Source organism: Dioscorea cayenensis, chromosome 15 (assembly GCF_009730915.1).
Source record: "Dioscorea cayenensis subsp. rotundata cultivar TDr96_F1 chromosome 15, TDr96_F1_v2_PseudoChromosome.rev07_lg8_w22 25.fasta, whole genome shotgun sequence".
Lineage (NCBI taxonomy): Eukaryota > Viridiplantae > Streptophyta > Magnoliopsida > Dioscoreales > Dioscoreaceae > Dioscorea > Dioscorea cayenensis.
This window is the reverse complement of record NC_052485.1, coordinates 4,722,969-4,749,344: the sequence shown is the minus strand read 5'-3', so window position 1 is coordinate 4,749,344 and position 26,376 is coordinate 4,722,969. Positions and strand designations below refer to the sequence as shown.

The following is a 26,376-nucleotide window of genomic DNA, read 5'->3' as shown; positions in this document are numbered from 1 at the left end:
AGAAAACAGGTACTATACTTATCACCAACTTAATTACTTGTCTTTCATGCATGGTTTTTAAATGAAATCCTCTCTCCTCTTTCCTCTTTTCAGACTCCTTTGTGACACTCTACTTTTAAGTTTTAACCCTAGTTCTATATCAGAGTCTCTATCAGTTGAGAAGTATATTGGATTCCATGTCTTTGGTTTAGGCCACAAGTCACAACATTATAAGATCCTTGCAATGACCTGCAATTTCAAATGATCATAGTTTTGTGTGATGGTGTCCCTCCCACCCACCACTTGCTTCTCATTCATATCTCCTGACTGTACCTTCAGATCTTAAGTTTAGTGGAAGGGTCCTAACTTCTTAGAACAAGTGGTAAGAAATGGTGCATGCATGGCCTACCATTGGCCATGCATCACGTACCCTTCTTCTCTAAAGATGTGTTCCATGGAAATTTTCTTTCTTTCTTTCTTTCTTTCTTACTTACACCATTTATCACGTGGTAATAAATTTTATGAAAAAGCTAGCCTTGACATCCTGCCTTGTTAATGATTTGATACAATGCACCTAATAATAATAATTATATAGGCATGAATTACTTGTGATATATATATGAGGGAGGTGACTTTTTTCTCCTTCATTTTTGCCTTTTGACCAAAGCTAAAGTCTATAAAGAAAGAAGTTATTTAAATTAATGTTTTGAAAAAATATGAATGGTTCTTTGATTTCATAAATACAAACATTGACCTTGAATGTTAAGTACTGTAGTTGAACTGTTACACATAATATTTAAATTGGTGACAAGACATATAACATATTATTTTGGTAAAAAGGAAAAGATGATTTTTTTTAAGGGGGTAGTTTTGTATTTTTGTAAACAAATAATTATATTTGGAATGTAGAATGAAATGCATGTTAACTAAATTTAATTTGTGTGATGGAACTAACAGATTGCAACACTTAATTATTATTTTTCCAAAAACAATTGCAACACAAAGTTCAAGAGAAGTGTGATCTCCATGAAAATGACTCTTGGGTTCTTTCAATTCTCTGTCAAACTTTCACTAACCAAATAACACTCTTCCCAATTTTAATAGGCATTAGCAAAGCACCATTTGTAACCGTTCTTTTTTTTTCTTTCTTTTTTCTCACTATTTTTAAAGCTAAAGACAACACCATGTCTTTATATGATCTCAGTGCTTAGAAAATTGGAGCTCAGTTTGTTGCCTTATCACTTTCAGATACTAAGATATGTTAGGTGTGATGTCAATGGGAAGTCTTCCACAAGTAGAAACCTGTCCCTCTCTAACCTTGAAAAATCTAGGGTTAATGCTTGTCTTGTTTGTGAGTAAATGCAAAAAGCTAACCCTAAACTTCATTAATTCAAATGCAAACATGTTCACTTGGACTAAGTTTCCTACTTTATCATTAAATTATATGAACATCACAGTGCAGTGAGCTAGCAAGACTTTATTAAGCTAATTAATCAAAACAAAGTTGCAAATTAAGCATTGCTTTTCATTTCTTTCCAAGATTCTCCTCTATGTGATTATCTTTCATTTGATGTCATGCATGAGAAAATTTAAAGAAGATCAAGAAAGGAAGAGAGGACTTTGATCAACATCCAACAAAATAATTAGGTATGGTTTAATACAGTAAATTCTTGTGTCTTTTTCATTTTCAATGAAACAATGAAACCTTCTCTTTTTCTAGAAACACAAACATACAACAAACACTTGATTCAAGATACAACCCAATCACAGATTCACAGCACAAATAAATCATATATAGACTTTGTCTGGGACATGCTATATAGAATTCACATACATATAAACAAACATTCGGCGTAGATTCCGCAAACCTTGAGTATCTGCCCATGTCTAATCATAAATAAACCTCATCTATCTGCAAAACAAAACAAAAACAACCCAAAGAAATGGTATGTGCATGTTCTACAACAAACATGAAATTAAGGGCCAGACCAGACAATGAATTTTGATCAGAACCTTGTCTTTGGTCCATTCTTCAGTGTACCTTGCATGTCTGTGAACCAATGCAAGTGAAAATGTACAACATCCTCATAAGATCCAATGTTACAAGACAAAGATATTAGAGACATGACATGAGAGCTTGTTACAAGGTATTACACCCAATTTTGTCTGCTGACCAACCTTCAGTATGTCTACCAGGACCATTCACCACATTATTAGTATGTTTATCAAACTCACCAAAGTCCATTTGTACTCTGTGACTGTAGTCTGAAATCATCCTTTTAGGCATAGAAAAATTAGCAAAGAGTTTACTTATGAACCTGCCTCTAATAGTAGATATAAAATTATATATATATATAAACAGTCATGTTCATGATGGAATGGTACTTTATCAAGTGCTTTGAGTGGTGTCTCTCTTCTCTTGTTTTGGTGGTAGTTAAAGGAAAGAGGGGGGGGGGCCCTGCTTGGTAGAGACAAGGTCACACAACAACTCTTATGTTTACTTACTGTTCTATCTTTGTTGTCAGTTGCTTCCATACATGCATTCCACTCTTTTCAAGTGATTTGTTTTTAAAAACTGGTTTTAAGAAGCCAGCAAATTAAACAAACTTGTGTTTTTGAACATTTCAAGAAAGAAAGTTTTTTGAGGGGCCATTATTTTCAACAAAAAGAAGTAATTAAATATAAACTTTTCATTGTTGTTTCCTCTCTTTTAAATCTCATCTATTGTTATGTAATTATTATAAAATATTTGTATTATTTTTGAAGCATATTGTGAAAAAGAAAAAAACACACTAAAATCATGACTACAGAAAAACAGTTCTTCAAACCCAATCCAAATTACATCTTAGTCAAGATTTAGCTACTACTAACGTTATTCCCATTTGATTGGGTATCATCAATGAATGTTAGTCTTAGGCATTGAGACATTGGACAACATTAGTCAAGGGATTGCATACAAAATTACAACACCACTCATTACCTAATTTAATATTCAATCTAATGTTTTAGGTACTACCCTCTCTTTACCTCTATTTTTTTTAAAAAAAATAAATAAATTCTATCATCTCAAGTAAAGCATCCATTAGCATAAAATTTCATACATAAATATTTATATAAAACGGAAGACATGTATTTAAAATCCATGCCAGTAGTTGATAACTAAAGTTCAGACATGATACCAACAAGAGCATTACACCTTATCATTAATATGTACACATATATATGAAGTATGTGTAACAATGCTTAATAATACCATAAGGTAGACATGTATTTAAGATCCATGGCAGTGGTTGATAACAAAAGTTCAGACAAGCTACAAACATCAGCATTACACCTTATCATTAATATGTATATACATATATGGTATTGTGTAACAATGGTTTCAAATTGAACATGGTGATCTCGTGTGAAACATAGTGGCCCCCAAGGACAATAGGATCACACATTTAAACACCATGTTGCCGTTGAGCCAATCTTGCACATGGTTTTGCAATCAAATATCTCTGCATTAGGGTCCACTTCATGACCCACATCCTCCTCTTCATTGTTCACTGTATAAATATAATATAAACAAAGAAAAAAATATATATAACTGATGCTTTTGATGAGTACTTCAAAAAATAAAATAAAATAAAACACAATTATAGACACACGAATTTTTATCCGGTAGACTCGGTTCCGTGGTAGTTACTACGGAACCGAGACGTGGCTCAATCTTAGCCATTGGTTTATAAATTTTATTGTTTTTTATTATATAATCTAAAGATATATTGATAATTATCTTAAAGATACATGCCCTTTACTTTAGAAGTTATTAAATCAAGATAATCCAACAGATGAGGTTGAGCCACATCTTGGTTCTATAGTAACTATCATGAAACTGATTCTGTGAGATCATCTCTCCACACACACATCTGTATAAAGTTATAAACCTGAAATTACAAATATTTCTTCATAAAAATTTTCATTTATACTTGAAAAACATTTGAGATTCTTGTATGTGAGCATATATATAACCTAATTAATTGCTATTTGGTCTATTTACATCGGATCACATTGTAAAATGTTTATATTCCGTTAAGAAGACAAATTCGAACTTTAATTTGCATAGACTTAAATCACAAATGTTATTGAACTTATAATCACGCTTCACGTGTCTGCTCGCCTCTAATGTGGCTTGCTCACATTCATCATTATATATATATATATATATATATAACCTTAAGTGTATTTAATTTTTTGTCATATAATTTTTGGAGATCGAGTGAAATACGTTTGCCTTTGATATATTTGAACTTTTTCTAAATAACTTTTTTATAATTTTATTTAAAAATATATTCATCTAGGGCAAATTTTCTAGGGTTAATGGGTAGGTTTTAAATCTATGCACATCCTTCGATGGCCCTCATCCCTCCTTGCTACAACCCTCCCCTAAAAATACTAAACCCTAACTCTTAACACCTTTCTTCCTCTTGCTTTCACTTAACTCTTTTTCTTGTTTTCACTTTTTCTTCCTTTCTGTTTTCTACCGACATCAATAGAAATTTTCGCATTTATTTATAATTATTACATCAAATTTTCATAAGTATACCTGAAAAAAAAAATTAAAATAATATACAATAATTATATATATATATATATATATATTCCATTCTCCTTTCAACTCAACTCACAAGTTGAGAGTTCAAATTCAACTGTAACTCATCCACGGCAATCAATTCATCACTTTGATATTCTTAACACATCAAAGAAGAAAAATAAAAAAAAAGCACTACGGTCTCTATAATGTAATTCAAGACTTTTGGAATGGGAACGCATGGGGTACAAGAGTATGATTGAATGTCAAAGGCGCACCAAAGTAGTATATAATCAGTGACCCACTCCACTAATAACAAATAAATGAGAACACTTTACGGAAAAAAATAAAATTAAAAAGACACCAACACCACTATAATCACTAAATGATGCATGTCCCTGGTTCACTGCTTTTCTATGTCAACCATTACCAAACCATTTAACCTTGCCCACCTTGCTAATAAGACACTAAACAAGTGGGGAAAAAAAAGTCATACCATTGAAACTAGTGAGAAAATTATCAAAAAGAAAATTCAAGGATGTAGTACACACCATGTAATCAATGATGTTATGAACAATATAAGGGCAACTTTAGGGTTTCATTATCATGTCTTGCACATGTCGGAATAGGTGACAATATAATGCCAAAGCTTTTGTACCAGAGGAGGTGAATGGAAGCTCATGAAGTTAGGTCACACTCAAGCTCTATAGAATGACAATGGCATAAAGATCAGATGTCACTCAGTAAGAGAAAAAAATGCTAGGTCTCTCTCTCAAGTCTCAATAATGGAATATTTCTTTCCCTTTTTCTAATATCACTTCAAAAAGGTCTCTTCACATATGTATCATGATTTTTTCATAATTATGCATGAATTGCTAATAAATTCAGAAATTTCTTTTCTTTTTCTTTTTGTGCATATGCAGAAAATTCAGGAAGGTACATTAAAAACAATGATTTCCACCTTTGAGTCTTGTCATATTAAGACAATGCAAATTTCAGGCCCAGTGAAAGGACAAGCTTACCTTGATTTTCAAGAGATTTTTTCTTTCATAATCTTTTGACCCTTCAGAATAACATCAGCTTAAGTCTCACACAGCGAGATCATCCATGATATCTATTACAATAAAGAGAAAGGGATGAGGTTTTTTGGTATACTTTCTAAAAATTTTCACAAACTAAAAATAAAAATACATCTAGAAAATCAACCGGATTTCAAATTTTATTTTATTTTTTATATTGTAACATCTGGGGTAAAAAATCACATCATATTTTAGCTTGCCCTCAGGTCAAGAGAATAATTAAGATTGTTTACTATAAAAGTCTGTAAGCATCAAGAAGCAAATTATGGTAAAAATAAAATAAACAGTTCTATACATAAATAAATAAATGCGAAATTGAAGCAAATCTGTGGTTAAATGGGCAACACTTACTATCATTTGATTTTAAATCAGTAAACATGGCAGAGAAAAGACACATTATAATAATTATAAAAAAAAAATAACCAAATAAATACATGCGTCAATTTCAGTGAAATATCATAGGTTTTAAAAAAATGTTTTATGAATAAAAGGTGCACTGGTCTTGAATTAGAAATTGAAACCAGAATTTAACTAAGTTGGGACACTTTGCTCACGCATTAACAATTGGGCCTAATAGACGGGCCTAGTCTGGTAGGAATATGTCCAGCGGGCCAACTGGAAGGACCTTGAGTAGTTTAGTTTTCAGTTTGCTGCAGGACTCTTATTTGTTTATTTGCATCAATTGTAGATGCTCCCATTTATTTGATGTTTATTTTAGACAATGCGTTGCATCACATTGTTGTGCGTCTATATATATATATAACACTATAACAATAAAAATAAATCTAAATCAGTAATCACTTATCATCAAGTTCATTGTCAGATAGCATTTCATTTTCCTACCAACTTAAAAGATTGATATTTTAAATTATACCCATGGCTTGTCCGTATTTTTTAAAAAAATAATTAAATAAAAAATTAAAATATAAATTTGTACATTGAATCATCCATACAATAACATTTTCGCAAAAAACTACACAACATATTATATATTTTATAAATATAGATATAAAAAATAAACAATAGTCCAATATCCAAGGCAAATTTGTTGAAATCCACATTTAAAAAAGAAAAAAAATCCCATCTCACATGGAAAATTCCATTGTTGCTTAGAAACAAGAGGCAAATCTTAGACATCCATGTATATGACAAAAGACCAACTAATACATCACATACTTCTTGCACGGTGAACTAAACCATACATCATTCAAAAATTCTTGAAAATATGCTTCCTTTTGTAATTGATTCTCTATATATTAATATATTATTATAAAACTAGCAGTAAACACCTAGAATTAAGGCTTCTATTATGTTATGTAAATTAGCTAGTTGTTTCCCATAAGTTAGTCAACTCCCATTAGCTAGCTGGTTATTTCTCTGATTTTATTTTTCTCTTTAAATACCTGTATAGTATAAATTAAACCCCATTGATACAGATAAACTGAGAGGATTCAATGTTTCTTTCATTTATATATCTATTCCTTTTTTTCATGATATCAAAGCTATAGTTCTTATCCTCAATTCTAATCATTATGAGTGAAGAAATTTCTTCAATGAGATCTAAAGGTTCAGCATCAAAGCTGATGTCTGAACATGATTTTTCTTCTTGTTTTCGAGATTCTTCTACTTACCCAGGCACAATACTTCTTTCTAGTCTTCTCAAAGGTGAGAATTACCTAACATAGAGGCATGCTAAGATGAATGCTCTCGCGCCACAAACAAATTGTGTTTTGTTGATGGCTTCCTAACCAAACCAGACAAGAATAACCAAGAAATTCAGTCTTGGGAGAAATGTAACTCAATGGTAATCTCTTGGATCTTTAATGCTTTAGCTCCGAAATTACATGGCAGTGTTGCATATGTAGATACAGCTTGTGAGATGTGACGAAACATGCAAGAACGTTTCTGTCAAGGAAATATTCCATGTGTTCACGAGTTAAAAAGGAAATTTGTCTAGCACAAGAAGAAAAAAAAAAAAACACACTTTCAATGGCAGCCTACTACACCAAATTGAAAGGTCATTGGGATGAGTTAGCAGCTTATTCATAACATTCCTCAATGTTCATGTGATGCTGGAAAAGAAATCTTGGTAGAACAAGATAAGGAAAAGGTTTATTAATTTCTCATGGGATTGAATGATTAATATGGAATCATTCGATCCCAAATCTTGAACATGGAACTTTTTCCATCAATCAACAAGACTTATGCCTTTGTCACCAAATAAGAGAAGTAGCTAGTCATTACTTCAATTGGTTGTGATCATCTAACAAAGACAACAGCCTTTGTTGTCGCACCTTTCAATAATCAGGCAAAGGATTTTGTAGGAGGGACAAACAAGATAAGATGTGCATACTATAACACACCTAGGCTAGTTCAAGAGGAAAAATAGAATCTGTCTCATCCAATACTGCCATTGCTGGTTCAAGACAATCAACATGAAAAGATTTTTGTCTCACTCAAAACAATATAAGCATCTCATTTCCTTATTGCCCTCTGCTAGTCAAAATGTAGCAAATTTTGTTGGTAAAGTCACTCAGTCTCATGATACCTCAGACTGGATTCTTGATAATGGTGCTTCTGAACATCTTACTTATGATGCACCCTTTCTTTCTCATATGAAAACTACTTCTTACTCTTTACCTGTTCGATTACCAAATAGGAAAACTGTCCATGTGCACTCTGTTGGTCAAATAAAATTGTTAGATATGGTTTTAGATCATGTTCTCCATATACCTTTCTTTAAATGTAATCTTTTTTCAGTACGTAGATTGACAAAAGCTCTTCAATGTTTAGTCACTTTCTTTCCTTCTTTTTGTGTGTGAATTACGTGATGGCTTATAAGATTTCCGTGAGCTTCAATTACCCTTTGTTGCAACTACTTCTAGTTTTGTCTCATCCACCTTATGGCATGAGCAGTTAGCCCATTTTTCCTTTGATCAATTATCTTTAATTCCTGAATTATCTAGCATGTCTTTCAAAAATCTGAACAAATGTTGTGATGTGTGTCATCGAGCTAAACCAACTAATAATATTTTTCCTTTAAGCAATAATAAATCTGATTTTCCTTTTCATCTGGTCCACTGTGACATTTGGGGACCTTATAAAACCCAATCTATTTCTAATGCTCATTATTTTCTCATTATTGTGGATGATTGCACAAGATGCACTTGGGTTTATCTCTTTAAACACAAGTCAGAAGCACAGAAATACTTCAGTAAATGTCATGCTATGGTTAGCACTCAATTTAATTGCAAAATCAAACAAGTTAAGAGTGATAATGGTCTAGAATTTACTGCTTGTCTTATTTCTATTTTTTTCTCTCTTCATGGCATCTCACATCAAACATTTTGTGGTAATACTCCGCAACAAAATGAAATAATAGAGCGAAAACATCGTCACCTATTAGAAGTTGCCCGTGCTCTTCGATTCCATGCAAATTTGCCAATTAAATTTTGGGGTGATTGTGTTTAAACAGCAGCTTACTTGATGAATTATACTCCTACACCTAAATTATCGAGGAAGACTCCTTACGAGGTGTTATTTTCCAAACCTCTTTCATACTCTCACCTACATGTGTTGGTTGTTTGCGCTACGCTCTTGATAACAATTGATCAAAAGAAAATTTTGCACCTCGTTCTAAGCAATGTAATTTCATTGGTTATCCTATGGGACAAAAGTCGTATATAATTTATGACATGAAATCACACAATTTTTACATCTCGAGATGTCAATTTCTATAAAAATCAATTTCCTTTTCATTCCCGTAGTCCTTCAAAAGAAGCAAATATTGTTGTTCCTCTTCCCATTTTTTATTCTTTGGAAGATTCAACAAATGTGACTCCTCAAACTGAACCAATGGATAATAGTGCCTCACCTGTCTCCACTAATTCAAATCATGAGGTTATACCTCCATCTCAAGACTCATCTACACAAATCTCTGCCAATCAACCAAATCCCACTCAACAATCTCAAATTAACACACCTCGACCTCAAAGAGCACACCATATTCCAACTCATCTTGATGATTTTGTATCAGCTTCCTCGAATAAATTACCCATCAAAGCCTACATCCAATGCAATTTCTTCATGTACTCCCTATCCCATGTCATATTATTTATCTTATTCTCGTTTTGTTCCATCTCGTCAAGTTTTTCTTGCTAATATTTCCATTGTTAGTAAGCCTTAAACATTTTGCCAAGTTGTCATAGAACCAAAATGGTGTGAGGCTAGGAAACAAGAAATTTCTGCTCTAGAGCAAAATCATACTTTTAATGCCATTAACCCCAGGAAATAAGCCAGTTGGATCATGTTGGGTATACAAAGCGAAATATAAGTCAAATGGTTCTATCAAGCACTACAAAGCGCATTTGGTAGCACAAGAATACACTCAAATTGAAGGTTTATACTATATTAAAACCTTTACATCTGTTGCAAAATTAACTACTATTAGATGTTTGTTGGATGTTACTGCCGCTAAAAATTTGGGAATTACACCAATTAGATGTGAATCATGCATTGCTTCATGGTGAATTGCATAAGGAATGTATGGATCCTCCCCCATAATACCTTTAAATTGGTGACACTTGTGTATCTCAGCTCCGCAAATCTATGTATGGGCTTAAACAGGCCCGTTGCCAATGGTTTAAAAAGTTCTCTCCATCATTTAGAACATATGGCTTTGTTCAATCTTGTAATGATCATTCACTTTTTACTTAGACCAGAGGTACCTCTTTTCTTGTTCTTCTTGTCTATGCAGATGAGCATGGTTATTGCCGGAAATGATATTTGGCATATTCAAAAGCTCAAAAAATATCTTAGCACATGTTTCTCCATAAAGGATCTTGGTACACTTAAGTATTTTCTTGGCTTGGGACTTGCCCACTATCCTCAAGGAATATATCTTTGTCAACGCAAGTACACTCTTGATCTCTTAAAATGAAACAAGGATGTTTGGGAGCAAACCAACTGTTTCCCATTCCTCAACAACATTGATTGTCTTCAACTATAATGAACCTTTAAAAGTTCCAAGCCAATATTGTCGCCTAATTAAGTGTCTCATTTATCTCACTATATCTCAGCCAAATATTACTTATGTAATATAGCTTCTTAGTTAGTTCATGCAAACACCTTCTCATCCTCATCTTGATGTTGCTTATCATGTTTTTCTTTATGTGAAGATATCCTGGTCAAGCTCTCTCTTTCTCCTTCACATATTGACTTTCAAATTAAAGCTTTCTATGGTGTTGATTAGGCAAGTTGTCCCGAGACCCAACAATCTATTGCATGTTATTACATATTTATTGGCGACACTCCTATCTCTTAGAAATCCAAGAAGTAGCCTACAATCTCATGCTCCTCTGCAGAATCAGAATATCATCCTATGGTTGCTTCAAATAGTGAATTGATATGGTTACACAATCTACTTGTTGATCTTTCTTTATCTCATTCTCAACCAATGCTTTTATATTGTGACAACCAATCAACTCTACATATTGTTGCCAATCCAGTTTTCCATTAGCACACTAAACACATTGAGATCGAAAACCATTAATTTTCAAAAAAAAACCCACCTATACCTATCTAGAATTGGCCAAAAGCCATACATTTCTTTTGCTCATATGCTAAATTACTCAATGGATCTTCTTCTTTAAGATGTCTAGGTATCTCTAATTCTGATAAAAATCCTCAACATCATGGTTGGGAGGCATTAATTGCTGCAATTAGGGCAAGACACTCTCCTAGAAAACCAAGCTCCTCTCTCTTAAAGGCAGGCTTATCTATCAACTCAGTCCTCACTTTTATCCACACCCACTAGATGTTCCCATTTGGTTGTCAAGATAATTAATAACATCCAGATAGATTTCCCTTGGCATAGGCCCAACATTAATAACCCAAGATGCCAATTTATCAACTTGAAGCTCTGTAAATCTCAAGACCAAGATAAATGGGACATACTAAATCTTGAATATTTTAATAATATCCTCCTTGCTAAGTGCTCATGAAAATTCACATCTTGGTCAATTTGGTGCAGAATTCAAGTTGCCCAATTCTATTGCTTCTAGAATAAATCTACATGGAATTTACATCATAAGTTTCCCGATATAAAATCTTTCTTCTAGAAATATATTTTTCATTGTCTCCTAACTTTTAGGGCATGCATCTTTTCCCGCCATTAGAGAGGGGGCATCCATCTTTTTTTAGCTTAATCACTAAGTCAATGGAAATGTGCCAATGTCCCTATGGCCTAAAGCCTTCCAAAATTCGCCTTATCTGATGAGCTCTATTAGAAACATCTTATTTGATGATCCTTACACCTTACCTATATGAAACCACGTCTTTTTTAAGGAGCCTTCTAAGATTTTACTCCAACCTCCCCTTTCAAAAATATTAGTGATGCTAAAGTTTGAAAGCTTGCCACTAATGGTGGTTTCTCAATTAAAACTCATGAATTTCTCACCGATGGAGGGCAGACAGTGTGTTGCAACATTCCTCAACTCTTCAGTTTGAACTTGCTACCCAGCTCCTTAGGTGATCTTTACGACTCTTGAAGGTTTAACCTTAAGGTCCTACTCAAAGAGTTGTGGATTTGTAAGCTAAAGTCATCATTTGGAATATTTGAGATTGCTCAAGTTAATTGCAATACTGATTAAAATTAACTATCATTTTTCTTCTATAGATTTCCCTAGTTGTTGAGGTGAAACAAATTAAGCTTAAAAATTTGATCAGCATTGCTAAAAAGAAGTTTTGAATTCCTTGATCCTATGCATATGATCCTAGTGACACAATGTTTAACCCAAGTACGGATTAATTCATCTACATATTTTCCTTTGGCTTCGTTGGAGATAGCCCTCCCAACGACCCAGAGTCTCTTCGTATATTCATGATCTTATATTTTTGTTTTACTTGTCTACTTCAACTCTTTATGGATTCAATTATCTATGTTTCTCTATTAGTTTATCTTGGTTTTTGTTTTTTATATGTATTCTTTTCATCCTTATATACTCTTTTTATATATTTTAACAAAATTTTGGTGTATTTACTTCGTACTTATATTAAAAGAAAGAGAAAAAAACAATCAAAATGACTTACCTAATAACCTTCAAATATTTACATGAATTAGTAATATGGCATTTCAAGAAGATTCTCCTCGAATATAGAGGATAATTTTATGATTTTTTAACAAATTAGCAAAACAGGGATTAGACCTAACAAATCTTGTGCATATTTTTCTATCCACAAGTATCCCACTTCCCCTTAATGTGCAAGTGCAATTTATTTAGAAGCCATAAATTTACGGAAATAAGCAACCATTTTTGGGTTTAAATGAGTGGGTATTAGCATACAAATGATTTTCCTTATGTTTAAAATATATAAAAAACATATTTAAAAAAATAAAAATTTTAAACTTCTATATAAATTTTTAATAAAATAATAGAAATTAAGCACTTTTTGTTAAGCGATTAATATTAGGAAAAAAAGAAAAAGAAAACTCAAAAAAGCTTTCGTATATAACTTCATAAAATCTAAAAATTATAATTTAAAAATAAACCCAAATAAATAAATGTAAAAAAGTGCTCAATATAATACCACAACGAATGGATACCTGCCTACCCATGGGCTAATATGAGTAAAAGGTATTTATATAGGTAAAAATACGAGTAAATTTAACATCCATCAAACAACTTTGTAAAATATATTAAGCAGGTGAGTCAAATCCAACCCATTTGGCAAGTCTAAATGAAATGATGTGGGGGAATAAATGACAAATGATTTAAAAAAAAATCAATGGGAAAAAATTAAATTAATTAGTCGGCAAAAATCATACACTAAAATATAATTTTCCTAAAAAAATTTCAATACTCCTTCAAAAACGTTTTCAATTCAAAATTATTTATAAAATATTAATTAAACCTAATAAGAGGGGCAATGATATTAGCACGGAAAACCTCAACCGCAAGTAATGAATAAATATTTAACTTCTAATTGGGAAGTAAATTAAAATACCAACTTTCCTCTTTTAGTGATGATATATATGTACTGCCACTATAAAACAAGATAATAAATAAATAAAATAAAATAAAATAACTGCAACTATAGGGCAAGCAGATCACAATTTACCCATCGTAAGGCCCCTGGTTGCACCCAATCCATGCTATGAAATGCTATCGCGTGTTCCAGGTGGCCCAGCTAGACTTCCCAACCCAACGGGAGACGAAGTCCTTCGGACCTTGACGAAAACGAACGACCCCTTGACATTCAACAACGCAAGCCCAGCTCACAGAAGAGAGAAGAACTAAGATGGCAGCGATCACGAGTGCGGTTGTGGCGATCGCGGCGGTGATCCTGGGCTGGATCACCATCGAGATCGCCTGCAAACCGTGCCTGGAGAAAGGCCGAGAAGCCATCGATCGCTCCCTCGACCCCAACTACGACCCGGACTCCCCTATCTCCGCACCTAACCACACCCAGCCCCTCCTCGATCCCACCCCATCTGCTCCTCCAATCTCCACCACCACCGTTAAGACTATCTGATGATTCTCTCCGTGATGTTTTACATCTTTTACTTAAAAAATGCTCAGGTTTATACTGCTTTATATTGCATCCTATTATGTGTTTCTTGGATGAGTTTGTTTGTTTTATCATATATGTAAACGATCATGCACCTAGATAAATGGTAATGAGAGGATTGGTTTTACTTCACAGTGTTGGTTGTTTCTGATAAGTAATTAGGATGATTTAGGGATTTATTGTACCTGATTCACTTGTCATTGTCGCCTTGTTCATGATCATCATCAGGGATGACAGTATCTGGCTCAGAGTTATTTTCTGCTTCTCTATCCATATCATCATCTCCATTGTCGTACACTTGCGAGCTCACCACTTGGCCATACAAGTCCTTGTGTTTCAGATTACCTGTCATAGAAGAGGTGATTAGGAGTTTTACATCTTGTGTTATATCCTTATGAAAGAATCCCAGATTCTGTGTTTTTGGTTAGTTGAAAAGAAATGCATACTAACAATGGAAATGAGATGGTCTATTATAGATTTTAGGAAGCTCACATTATGTCATAGAAGGAGTAACGGATTAACAAGAATAAAATTGAAGTATTATCAGTGCCTACCCATCCAAAAAGTGGATCCATTTGATGTATTGTGCAAAAGAGCCTTGACTTGAAACACAAAACGCTCCATGGATCTCTTTGTAGCAGGAATCTTGCTGGTGATCATAGTTCGTTTTGAACCCTAAACAAGAATTTTTGATCTTTTCAATAGTAGCTCAAGAATAGACCAATGCAACTAATCTGCTTGTCAGATTTATACCTTAGCCTCAGAACACAAGGTCTGTATAATTCTCGTTGCTTTCTGGAGCTCCTTGACCTGCAACAAATATTCATACATGTAAACTAGAATGATATGGAGCTGGTGAACGTGTCAGCCAGAAGAAACCAACATCTTGCATACCATTTGTATTATGATGTCATTGTGTTCCTTGAAATGGGCTTCTAGGAAGTCAAAAACTGGATATTTTGTTATCATTTAGTGATAGTTTAGAGATTAAATATAGAATTGCAGCTCAAGAATTAGAAGCATATACCTTTTAAGAAAGTATCAACAAACCTACCACCATACTTCACCGCAATAGCATGCACTGCAACCTGCATCAAATAGCTTTAATAAACATGTCTAATTGAGATGGAAAATTTTCACAAAGAAAAAACCAACTGAGGTGTGGAAAATCCAAATAAGTAACTGATCACGGATTTCCTGCTAAGATACTTGAGTTTCAGACTCTCATCATCAGAATTCAATGATAACATTGTGACCGAGGTGAGAAACTTCATAGTAACAACTAGCCAGCAAATTAAACAGAGTTAGATATACAACAAGCAAGAAGTTGCATTTAATGTTTCACAAGCCACTAGTTGCACGAGTTCATGTATATTTCATGCAAAATATTTGATCAAAATCCCACTTTGTGTTCTCTGCTTCCCAAAGTTCAGAATGCATCTTACTTTTGCTTCATTTTAATGCTGTTCCAAACAGACTTGTGTTTTCCAGAAATATTTCCAACTAGAAAAGCCAGTAAGATAATTAAAATGTCAATGAGAACTTTAAGTTTTAATTTTTCAGGTTTTTGATACCTTTGAGTGATATGGCTGAATATTTACTGAGATTTTACCACCCAAGGATGTTTTTAGTGCTTTTGTTTGATGTTGAATTGGGCCATTTCAACATTTTGCAGGACTTTATTTGGTCCTATAAATCCGGAGCCTTTAATAGACAATTAGTACTTGTACTTTAAACTTATAGTCAGGTTTGTAAGACGATAACACCTCTACTGCAATTTATAACAGATGTGAGGTCTACTGACTAGTAGTTAGTCAATCAATCAAAATTTGAAGCAATAGCAGGTTAACCAATCAGCCAGTATGCAACTATTCATGGCACATGGATGAATCAATAATCATGGATAATAAAAATTTTGTTAAAGGATTATAACCTTGTCATGAATTTTGCACATACTGATCAAAGAGACAACGACATTAACTGACTGCCGGAGTTTTATCATCACTTCAGCAGGTTTTCTTTGAATATTGGACCTTGATTTCAATGACCCCCCCTTGACCTATTCAGAAGAAAGAAAAATTGTGAGCTTGAAGTGGTGTAATACATGGAGCTTGGAACCTCGTATAAGTTTAACTCTGTATCAACATTGCAGCTTACCAGCTTGTTTAAAACATCAAGGTTCTCTTCATGCTGTGGACAATGGGAAAGGCTGCATAAATGTCTCAAGAAATTTACAAGAACCATAATGCTAGTTCAGCAGGAAGCTAGAATGCTCACCAACACCCTGTACCATGTCAGAAACATTGTTGGGCACAATGTTGGAAAACTATGGGCAGCTTCTTGTGTGTTGTTTGTTCTGCATGAAGGAACCTATAACACAAAAGAAATTAATTTATAGGTTTTGTTTGGACTTGGAATTCAATCCTTTAGAGTACAATTCCACGGCTTAACATTTGGGTTTTATGCACACACAAAAAGTTAAACAAAATAAACAAATAAATAAAAATCGAATTCACATAGTGGTGGGCACTTCTATCAGCAGTTAAGGGTTAGCATATATTCTTTATGAAAATGAAGATTAAGTTATGTTCACCTGAGGCAAGATAGAGCAAGCCAACTCATCAAGTAAATCAGGAGTAGATTCGCTGTTTCTAAGGTAAATATGTAATATCTTTTGAAGTACATCACCCTGAGAAGCAAAGCAAGAAATATTTAGCTGTAAAACAAATATTGTATAAGGTTAATGGATTTCATGTAGTCTTACTTTGATTTTCAGTTCGTTCTCATTATCAGCACAGTTCCAATCATACATTAAAAGCTTCCGGGCAGAAGAGGCCAGCTTGCTTCGCAGAAAAGGAAGGAGACTCTGAGTGAATCCTACATGTGTGCTGCTCCCAGTTTCCTCCATAGACTTATCAAACAACATCGCAATCGAGTTCAGAATTGACTGTAGAGTTACCAAAACTTCTGATGCCAGTGAGAAAGGCAAAGAATATGCTGCACATAGAAAGATAATGTAATTACAACACCTCTAAGAGGATGAGTTGAGAAGACAATTAGCATACCCATATCCAGTAGATCCTCATGGAATGAGTACACTCTGCAGTACAAGTAAACAATGCTCCCAGGATTTGGCAAAGGTTGGAGCCCAGAGAAAAATTGGCTTGAATCTTTGTCCGACTGGAAAGCATCTAGCATGTCCCTGAGAGTCGGCAAACTTGTTTGAAGAAAAAGGTCTGGAATGCTTAGCATCTGCAACAACAACATAAAGAACTGCAATAGTACCATAAACAGGAGGCAAGAAAGAAACCACTGGTGGGTCTACCTTTCTGTAGCAGCAAAGAACTTCTCTAAAAACAGAACTAGCGACAGAAGCCATTGAGACCACCACAAATGGAATATCCGGGCTTCCAGCTGAAACCAGCCCAGATTTCCAATGTTCCTGACAAGGCTCTGATCCTACATCACCCTGTCAGTCAGATACTGTAACAACTGATCAGGAATGATAACATTATGATAATATCTCACCACCTTTAAGAATAGAAAATGCACTGTCTAAATGTTTCCTTAGGCTTTTAGAGAGTGGCCTGATCTTGGTCAAAAATTCCGAAGTTTTTAACTTGTTGTGACCATGTTGGATCTTTGTGGTGTAACCCATCAGAAACTGTCTGTTCGGAGGATTTAAGTAATCCAACTTCTTGTGAAGATCACGGAGAAGGTATAGGTGCAATGGCAGCTAGAACAACAACCGAGCATCAACAACTGTAAAAGGTCCACATATTTCTCTATGAATTTTAAGACTATGAAACTGTAGTTTACCTCAGCTGCAGGATCTGAACAGCAATTATCCTGACTCTGTGATAACAACGAGCAAATAAGAAACATGATATATGGAACCAATTACAAATTGATCTCTTAACATTACTACATGATACTAAAGAATCGGGTGCAAAAATCATTTTTCATAACAAAGGAAAGAATGACGAGGGCCAGAGTCATCAACAATGTTATGTACTGTATAGTGATTGGTACTTATGTCTAATCCTCAAACTTGCAGTAATGGTAGATTAGATCAGGCATAATTTGCTGCCTTCCACCCTTGCTAAACACAACAGGAGAAAAAGTAGTAAAAGTAAATTAAAGTTATTGTGGCATACAGATTAACACAAAAAGAAACATCTTTCCAAACAAACAAGATCAGAGAAAAGGACGGAAAATACTCATTGTGGAAGAACAAAATTTTAGCAGTTGACACAAAACACAGCATTGTGATTTTTGTCAACAAATTAGAGTGCAGAGTCAATCATAGTTATCCTAAACTCAAAAGACAAAATAAAAACTCCAGGGATGAATTTAGAACACAGGAATCAGGACTAGAAAAACTAAAAAGCACGAATTTGGTGGATTGAACATGAAATATCAGGGAGGTGGGCCATTAAAACAGAATTGTCATCTCCATTGGACAAATAGCGAAGTAGTTCAAGGAATAATCAGTAATCTAACTACATCCAGGAAGTATACTATAATAGTCTAGCACAACACAGTCGTATATATAGATGTCAACTCCTCAGAATGTGTGCTTACCTCAGAGAGTGACAACATAAATAGGGAGTCAACAAGAAGAGGTCTGAATTTGCACCGTTGTGCATCCAAGACTCCAGAAGTTGTTGCTATATCTACAAGGTCAAGTTCATTAGAGTTAGCTTCTTGATGTTCAACACATTGTGATACCTTTTGGATTGTTGGGGATCCTGAAGAGCTCCTGTTTTCAACTTCCTGACTAATATCAGCTCCTGCTTTTTTCAGGGTCTCCACTATTGTCGGCTGCCTGAGGTTTCCATAAGGATCTGATTTCTCTGAAGCTGTCAAATCCTTATGCTTTCTCTTCTTCAGTGGTTGATCATTCTTGGTCTCCCTCTGCTTTGAATGATTAATCTTGCTGAAAGAAGTCCCAGAATGATCCAGATTGCAGCGGAGTTCAGGTAAAGTTAGTTGGTGATACTTGAGACAAGCATTCAGTAAGCTCTCTAGTAAACTGCATAAACAATCATTCTTTCATTAGAATCATATATAAATGGTGATGAAGAGAAAAAAAAAAAGGGCTCATTTACTAAAAGTTTCAAATACGCATTTGAAATACAGCACGGAGCAAATAGTCTAAAAATATACTACTACTGCACTGTTTTCCTTGGCAAAAGAAAGCTAAGAGCTTTGACTAGAATGGTCAAGGCGATTTGATTTATTATTCTTTGATGGTGACAGGACGCCTGAGATACCTACCAATATTAATGCATGTTTTGCAACCTAAAAAATGTAAATTTCCCTACTAGCACGTAGCATAAATACACACGCAACATTTTTCTGGAAGAAATTTACCATGTTGGATCATAGATTTTATAGTAAACAAGTGATTGAATTATATGTTAGTAAAAAAGGTCAAACCTTTTCTGTGTTTTAGATTTTCCTTGGTTAAATCTAGGATTTTTTTTTTTTTTGTCTTTAGATTTCTCTCAGCCAACAGCTTCTATGAGAAATATTAAGATGCTAGTTCATAGGCTTCATAATTAAAAGAGAAGGAAAAGCACAATTACATCACACCAATATAGATTAATCTTAGGAACCAACTGAAAGAGAACCTTTGCAGAAAAAAAAAATTAATTGAACTCTATTGATAAGTCAGACTTACACCAGATTTCTCAAACGTTTCAAGAGTTTTCGATTTGTCTCATCCCTTGTGGCCTGAGTTATGCAATCAAATTTATCAATAACTTGTGTGCTAAAGGCATTCAGCTGCAACATAGAAAGTGCTATATGCATCAGACCTGATGTTAATGAATGAGAAGTAAATATTTCATGATGAAGAACATATTAAGCATACCAACTCTCTTATCCAATTGACTGCGTAATAGAGTGAAAGGCAAAGTATCTGCTTTTGCTGTCCAGACATCCTCTTCCATTCACCTGCGGCTAAGTGCTAGCGCGATGGAAATGAAAATGCATTAACACAAACTATTTGAGATATCCTTCAAAATTTTCTGTGATATTTCCAGACCAATCAAAATAAGAAATGAAACCAAATGCATAAACAATTCACAGGTATATATCTATAGACACAGTTGTCAAATTGATTTCATAATATAATCAATGTAAATTTGGCAATCAACTGATATGTATTTGATGGCCGGAAACTCAAGCATTCCTGTAGCATTAATAGATCATTTAAATCATTTCATATGCACCAACTCATTCGCAAGAAAATGTGCATGTAGAAGAAGCTAAATATATGCCTCAAAGCAGTCAAGAGTCAATTAAAAGTTTACCTGTAACATGTGAAATCCATAAATCAAAATTATCTTAAATAGAAACTAAAAGAGAAGTTATACAGACATTTTGTGTGATCATATATCAAACAAGTTGTCAATACAGTGATATTTTATTAAGGAAAATAAAAACAAATAAAATGCCGTGGCCATGGCAATGTCCACAAGCACGAAGCATAAGAAATGACATCACTAGGCCATACAACAATAGGAAGTAATGAAAGTCTACCAAGCTTGCTAAGCAAAATTGTCTCAATTTGTATGAAAGTCAGAATGTAGGGCAAGACTAGCATCTGCATTTGAAGTGAAACTATGGTGATACAAAGTTTGCATTCAAAGTGTTTTGCTTCATCAGAGAAAAACAGAAACAATAACACTTATCAGCACAAGGCTAATTAGTTGCATTTCCAATCAAATGACAATTAGTAAGCAAAGCACCGCATTTTGGAGTAGATGATAATTTGCTGCATCTATCATCTCCTGGTTGAAGGCATAACTGGTTGCCACATAGAGGAATCAAAGTCATGCAGTCATTTACTCATCCGTACACTTCTTGTTAATTAACAGGAGAGATTTGCTCAAAATTCAATCTTCATAAAAAGAACAACGCTAATGAAATGTTAAATTAGTAAATATCATGACAGATCCCCAGAAAAACATAATTAAAAGTTATTCAATAAATAATTTATTCATTTGGAAAAGCTCGTGCTTTACCCTAGGAGAAGGAAGATGCAGTGGACAACCCAGAAGTGCATCAATACCACCAAGAGAGCCTTGGTTTGTTAGCCTTTCAACCTTTAGAATCAATTGAGGGGTAAGTGAGAAGAGTTTAAGGAACAAACACTTTACTCTTATTTAAAAACATCAAAGAGAGTTTGTGCTTACAACAGACAATAGCAAAAATTGAGAAGGAAGAATCTGCAAAGAATCAGCTGACCTGAAAACAGCAGATAGTAACATCAAGGATAGAGTATGGAAAATCATAGAACACATGTTGTAAGAACTTAGGACAGTAAAGACTTCACTGTAGTGCCATTGAGGAAATTAATGGCAAGATATTCAGGCATATAGGAGAAAGATTGCCATCCAAATTCATCCATAGAACCCCTAAAATCAATCAAAGACATAAATCATGTCAGTTGCCATCAACATGAGGATACACATAAAATTTCCAAATTCATGTAAAATCATCCAGTCAAATTTATGCAGGCAGACCTTCTATATCATTAGATACATACTTCTGGGGCAATTGTCCTCCCTCGAGATCAGAAAGAAACAGGGATTCAAGTTCCCCGACATGCTTTCCCATCCTGCAGAAGACAATTTAATCTTACTCTCACATGACCCCAACAATCAATTTAAAATCATTATGTGACAAAGGATTCCCTGTAGCATATAGTCAAAATTTTTCATTCTGCATGTCAATAATGAAACAGATTTCATAATCCACCAACCATTCAATGATAGCTGGTTGAAGGATTCTGCATTCAAACAAAGAATTGAGTTCATCATATAGCAAGATCAAGGACAATGTTGCTGATTTGTTCAATTCTATGGCCAATTTTAACAGTTCCAAAGCTTCTTCACAATTGGTTTTCTGCATTGTTAATTTAAGAGGAAATAGTTAGCTAAACACGAAAGTATACATAAAATTAACCAAACATGTAAGAAAAATGAATATTTTAACAGAATGACATTCCAAGAAATACACTTTCCAAATCAAATGGGAGTAGCTGATTGCCTAGTGTAATCACCAGCCAAAATTAATACAACATGAAAAAACTGCAACCTTGAGGGAAAAAAGCAGTTTATCTTATAAGCTACACCATATTTGCCAATGGCACATCAATCAGACCAAGCTTTGTAGTTACTAATTATATTAGATTGAAAAGATGCCGACAGAGTCTAAGATGAAGCAAATTTGTGTTAAGATGTAAGTAGATCATTGTTAATACAAGTAGTGTCAGATCAATCAAGAAAGGATTGCACCACAAATGCAGTTGAACTACACATGATGAACATATTTAAGCCATAAACGATAGCCACAAAGAGACAGTGAAACCACTAGAAGGAAAACTTAAATACACCAACCTCATGGTGAGGCCCGGATAGTACAACAACATAAGAAAGGTTAGTAAAAGACTTACAAACAGGCATTAAATATTGGGCACTAAGATCATCTCATCACATTTATGCAAGATCAAATCATTCTTCAGGTTAATGTATGCTTCCAACCTGGGATGATGAGAAATTCACAGTTGCATTTACATCTCCAAGAGTGGAAATTATCTTCAAAGTTCCTACTATTCCCATCTTCCTGTACTTGATGTCTGGATTGCCAAGCTGCAAATATGAAAAAGCAACCAAAAAATAAAAGGTACACAAGGCTTTTGTGTAAACTAGGATATTTTCCATGATTATAAGATTAAAACGTGCTACAAGAGTTATGACATAAAATCAAGCAGCTCAATATACCTGCTTCCTCACAATCATCAGAAGTTCATTGGCAATAGAAGAGCCAAGAAAATCAGGTTTGGAACGAGCAGACACAGCCAAATAACAAAAGATTTCATAAACCTACACTTGTAGACAATATCAATGGTGGTGATCAAATAGTATATCTTGCTGACAAAAGTAAGTTATCATTAAAAAATATATTAAAAAAATGGTTGAAACCTTGTGCAGATTTTCATCATGAAATCCCTCCAAGTAATCCAAGATACCTAGACCAATAAAAGAGCAAACTATCAGGTCTATCTTGGACGAAAAAGTTCATGGAAAGGGGAATGATGAGTGCACGGTCAAGTGAGCAAACCATTTATATGAGAAGACATTGGAATAAGCTCCTCTGAATACTTTGAAGTAAGACGAAACATGGCCTCCAGAGCGGAACTGACCTCATACGTGATTCCAGAACCTATATGAGTGACTAGTGAGCCAAGAACCTGCAGAATATATGTTATGGGGGAACTCTTTCAACTTCACAAATTTGGAAAAGCCATTCTACCCAGTACCCATGATCTCCCAATGTATCTTTTAATTTCAGTGCCAGAGAGAATGTTAAACTGAAATTGAAGAAATTAACTGCACATCATTAAGTTGCAAAAAAGAGACAAGACTTACTTCCTGCCTATAGAAGGTATCACTGAATTCTTCAAACAGTGCTGTGTACAAATAAATACTGAAATCCCTTGCTTCTTGTTCTCTGCATGCCATTAAGTACTCGGAAACTGAGAGAAATGAGGAGAAATGATCCTGAAGGCATGGAAGATACGAGAACATGGTTCAGAAACCAGTATAACAAAAAAAGTACAGCCCATCCATGGCTCCAACTCATACTCGAGAACTTATGAAATTGAACTTACCTTCACCAGCTCTCGATGCCCATGTATGCATTGATCAAACAGAGATTCATTTAAACAACCTTCAATAACTTTCTTCTTCAATATTTTCTCCACGCCCTTCTGCAGAGACCCACCATTTATGTATATAAGCATGATTAACCAGACATCAATTACCTTGTGATCTTGAGGTTGATCAAGACTCTTCAGCTCTTTCAGAATTGCCTCACATAATATCTGCAACCAAAAATCAAGTCAAAACTACAGGGAACAACCACATAATTATAGAAGAAGCTATACACCACATCATACGTTCTTGAACTGAAGGCTCAACCTCAAAGCCTCAAGGGTAGAGGCCTCAGTGCTATTTGCCACCAATTTGCCTTTGAGCTTCTTGTTCCTAATAGCTAGTGGATCAGTCACACCAACAAACTTCAACTGCTCGCGTATCTGCAAAATTATCCTGCACACATTGGCAGGAGTAGCAGAGAGCAATAGAAATCGAAGCAAGTGTGGCATGTACTCCCCATCCACAGTTCTAATGCAGGACAACGCAATAGTGATAGCCTTCAAGAATATGAAAATGCCATTAAATCAAAAGCATGCTCAAAAGATAACAATGAACAAAATTTTAAGATTCAAGAACAGAAGCAATTGAGATACCTGTTCTTGCAATTGTTCATCCAAGTTTAGATTGGAAAAAGAATCAAGAACAGGAACGATGACCTCAGAGTCCTCCTGTAGGAGCCGTTCAAGTGCGGTGATCACAGATCCATGGCTCTGGTTTCCAATAATCTCCGGGAGGGATCCGATGATCTCCTTCTTGAGAGACAACGGAGAAATGGAGAGCACCTCCATCAGCTTCTCCACAAAGTTTTCCGAATCCACAAGAAAATCAAGCCACCTGAACTGATTGATGATCATCCTCCCGACATCGTCCTTAAGCGACGACACCGAATCACCGACAGTCGAATCGAAGTACTCCGGAAGCTTCTCGAGAAGCAAATGCTGGAGCTGCAGTTGGATTTGGGGAACGAGGAGAAGGGTTCTCGCGAGGCTATCAGTTTTCGGCAAGGAGCCATCACGGGATGCAGGGACGAGAAGGAGGCGGAGGTTTTGGGGGGCATTGATGTAGGAGGAGAGACCAGAGAGGAGTTGGGGGAGGAGGGAGGGATCAGAGGAGAGACGAGACTCGAGGGTGCGGCGGAACTTGTGGAGGTCGGCGGGGAGGGATGGCGGCGCGTCTGCGGCGACGTGGAGAGTGCAGCCGGCCTCGGCGAGGAGAGAGATCACGGTCGCGATGTGGTCGTCGGGATCGTCTCGTATCCTGGGAATGGAGATTGGGGGTGGTGACTGGGGTGCCGCCGGAGGCGACGGTGGCGGCTGGGCGCTTCCGAGGGTTTGGAGCGGAGCGGTGGAGGAAAACCATGGTTTCGCGGCGATGGAGAAGAGAAGAGAAGAGAAGAGAAGGGAGAAAGGTTTGAAATTGGGCGTGTGAAGCCCGCGAGTGTTTATATAGAGAGCGCCGATGGAAAAGCGGGCTTTTAAAATTTATTTATTTTGATTTTTTTTTATTTGAGGAAATTATGGCAAAAATCAAGATAATGTGGGATATTATTTTGAACATGGATTTCTTTTTTAAAATTTAAAAAAAAATAGCCGTTTTAAAATAGATTCTGAAAATAATAATGTAATTATTCTAGCGATTTTTTTTAAAATAGATAAACCACGAATTTATTAAAAAAACAAGAATAAAATACAACAAAAAAACCATAAAATAAAAAAAAAAAATAAAAAAAGAAAAAGACACAAAAAGTTGAAAAAACACAAAAGATAGGGGACAGGAAGGAGAGTCCTCATCTAAGAGTTGGATGAAGAAACATTGTGAGGATTAGGTTAAAGAGGCACCGACTACAGTGGGGTCTTTTAGCTGACTAAGTCGGGGTCCTGGGTCCATAATCTTAGGGTTCGCAAAGGTCAGATTGCACTTGATCATTGGAACAAACTCTTCAAAAAGACATCATGGCAAATCTAGGGATGCATCAATCAAAGCAAGAAGCAGGTGATCAATTTTACAAATAATAGAAAGGGTGTCTAAAGCAACAAAAGAAAAGATGCGGCAATTGCGTTCTCCCCAAATCAGAAGTTGACCCGAGTGCTTAGAGAGGATCCCTCTTTTTATCCCCTAAGAGGTCTCCACCTTTACCAAGGAAAAAGGCAAAGCAACCTGAAAAATGCCGCAAAATGGGCCCATATCCAGGATGAGAAGGAGAGAAGAAACAAGAGGTGAGTTGTTTCCTACTCTGCCGCATGGCAAAGGGAACAGGTGCCGGTGGAGATACAATTGTGTAGCCCATCCAAAGAGCTTTACTAAAAGCACATCACAAACCTACACTATTAAGGAAATAGTAGAAAGATTTGATTGAGAAACCTTTATTATCCAAACTCCACATCCTAGAATCGTTGCCGTGCAAAAGGTTAGACAACATGGTCTATTGAAGTGGATAAAGCTC

General features: G+C 35.1%; 2 protein-coding genes across 2 annotated transcripts; one reads left to right on the top strand and one right to left on the bottom strand.

Moving 5' to 3' along the window:
* Window positions 1–3,225: 3,225 nt before the first annotated feature.
* On the bottom strand, window positions 3,226–26,220 carry LOC120277604 (Fanconi anemia group D2 protein homolog). The gene is made up of 33 exons (XM_039284464.1): window positions 26,070–26,220; window positions 24,527–25,404; window positions 24,176–24,430; window positions 23,888–24,100; window positions 23,646–23,777; window positions 23,338–23,467; window positions 23,199–23,245; window positions 22,998–23,099; window positions 22,758–22,865; window positions 21,977–22,119; window positions 21,738–21,832; window positions 21,548–21,629; window positions 21,408–21,459; window positions 21,237–21,317; window positions 20,081–20,176; window positions 19,889–19,992; window positions 18,787–19,237; window positions 18,022–18,057; window positions 17,734–17,938; window positions 17,528–17,661; window positions 17,268–17,454; window positions 16,967–17,199; window positions 16,796–16,891; window positions 16,480–16,572; window positions 16,360–16,392; window positions 16,136–16,261; window positions 15,230–15,290; window positions 15,097–15,152; window positions 14,956–15,012; window positions 14,757–14,877; window positions 14,388–14,547; window positions 5,578–5,669; window positions 3,226–3,530 (listed from the first exon to the last, which is right to left on the bottom strand). Exons 1-31 carry the CDS (start codon window positions 26,218–26,220, stop codon window positions 14,393–14,395), a joined length of 4,713 nt encoding a protein of 1,570 aa, XP_039140398.1. The 3' UTR covers window positions 3,226–3,530; window positions 5,578–5,669; window positions 14,388–14,392.
* Window positions 13,734–14,336, top strand: LOC120277403 (outer envelope membrane protein 7). Its single transcript, XM_039284236.1, has one exon. It carries the CDS (start codon window positions 13,933–13,935, stop codon window positions 14,164–14,166), a length of 234 nt encoding a protein of 77 aa, XP_039140170.1. The 5' UTR covers window positions 13,734–13,932; the 3' UTR covers window positions 14,167–14,336.
* Window positions 26,221–26,376: the final 156 nt, after the last annotated feature.

Excerpts from the sequence above, each read along its gene's own strand:
- LOC120277604 (XM_039284464.1), bottom strand. The coding sequence starts at position 26,220 with ATGGGCTACACAATTGTATCTCCACCGGCACCTGTTCCCTTTGCCATG. Across the intron at positions 24,101-24,175 it reads TGAGCCTTCAGTTCAAGAAC|ATATTATGTGAGGCAATTCT; the intron begins GTATGATGTGGT and ends TTTTGGTTGCAG. Across the intron at positions 17,455-17,527 it reads TTCTTTGCTGCTACAGAAAG|ATGCTAAGCATTCCAGACCT; the intron begins GTAGACCCACCA and ends TTGTTGTTGCAG.
- LOC120277403 (XM_039284236.1), top strand. The coding sequence starts at position 13,933 with ATGGCAGCGATCACGAGTGCGGTTGTGGCGATCGCGGCGGTGATCCTG.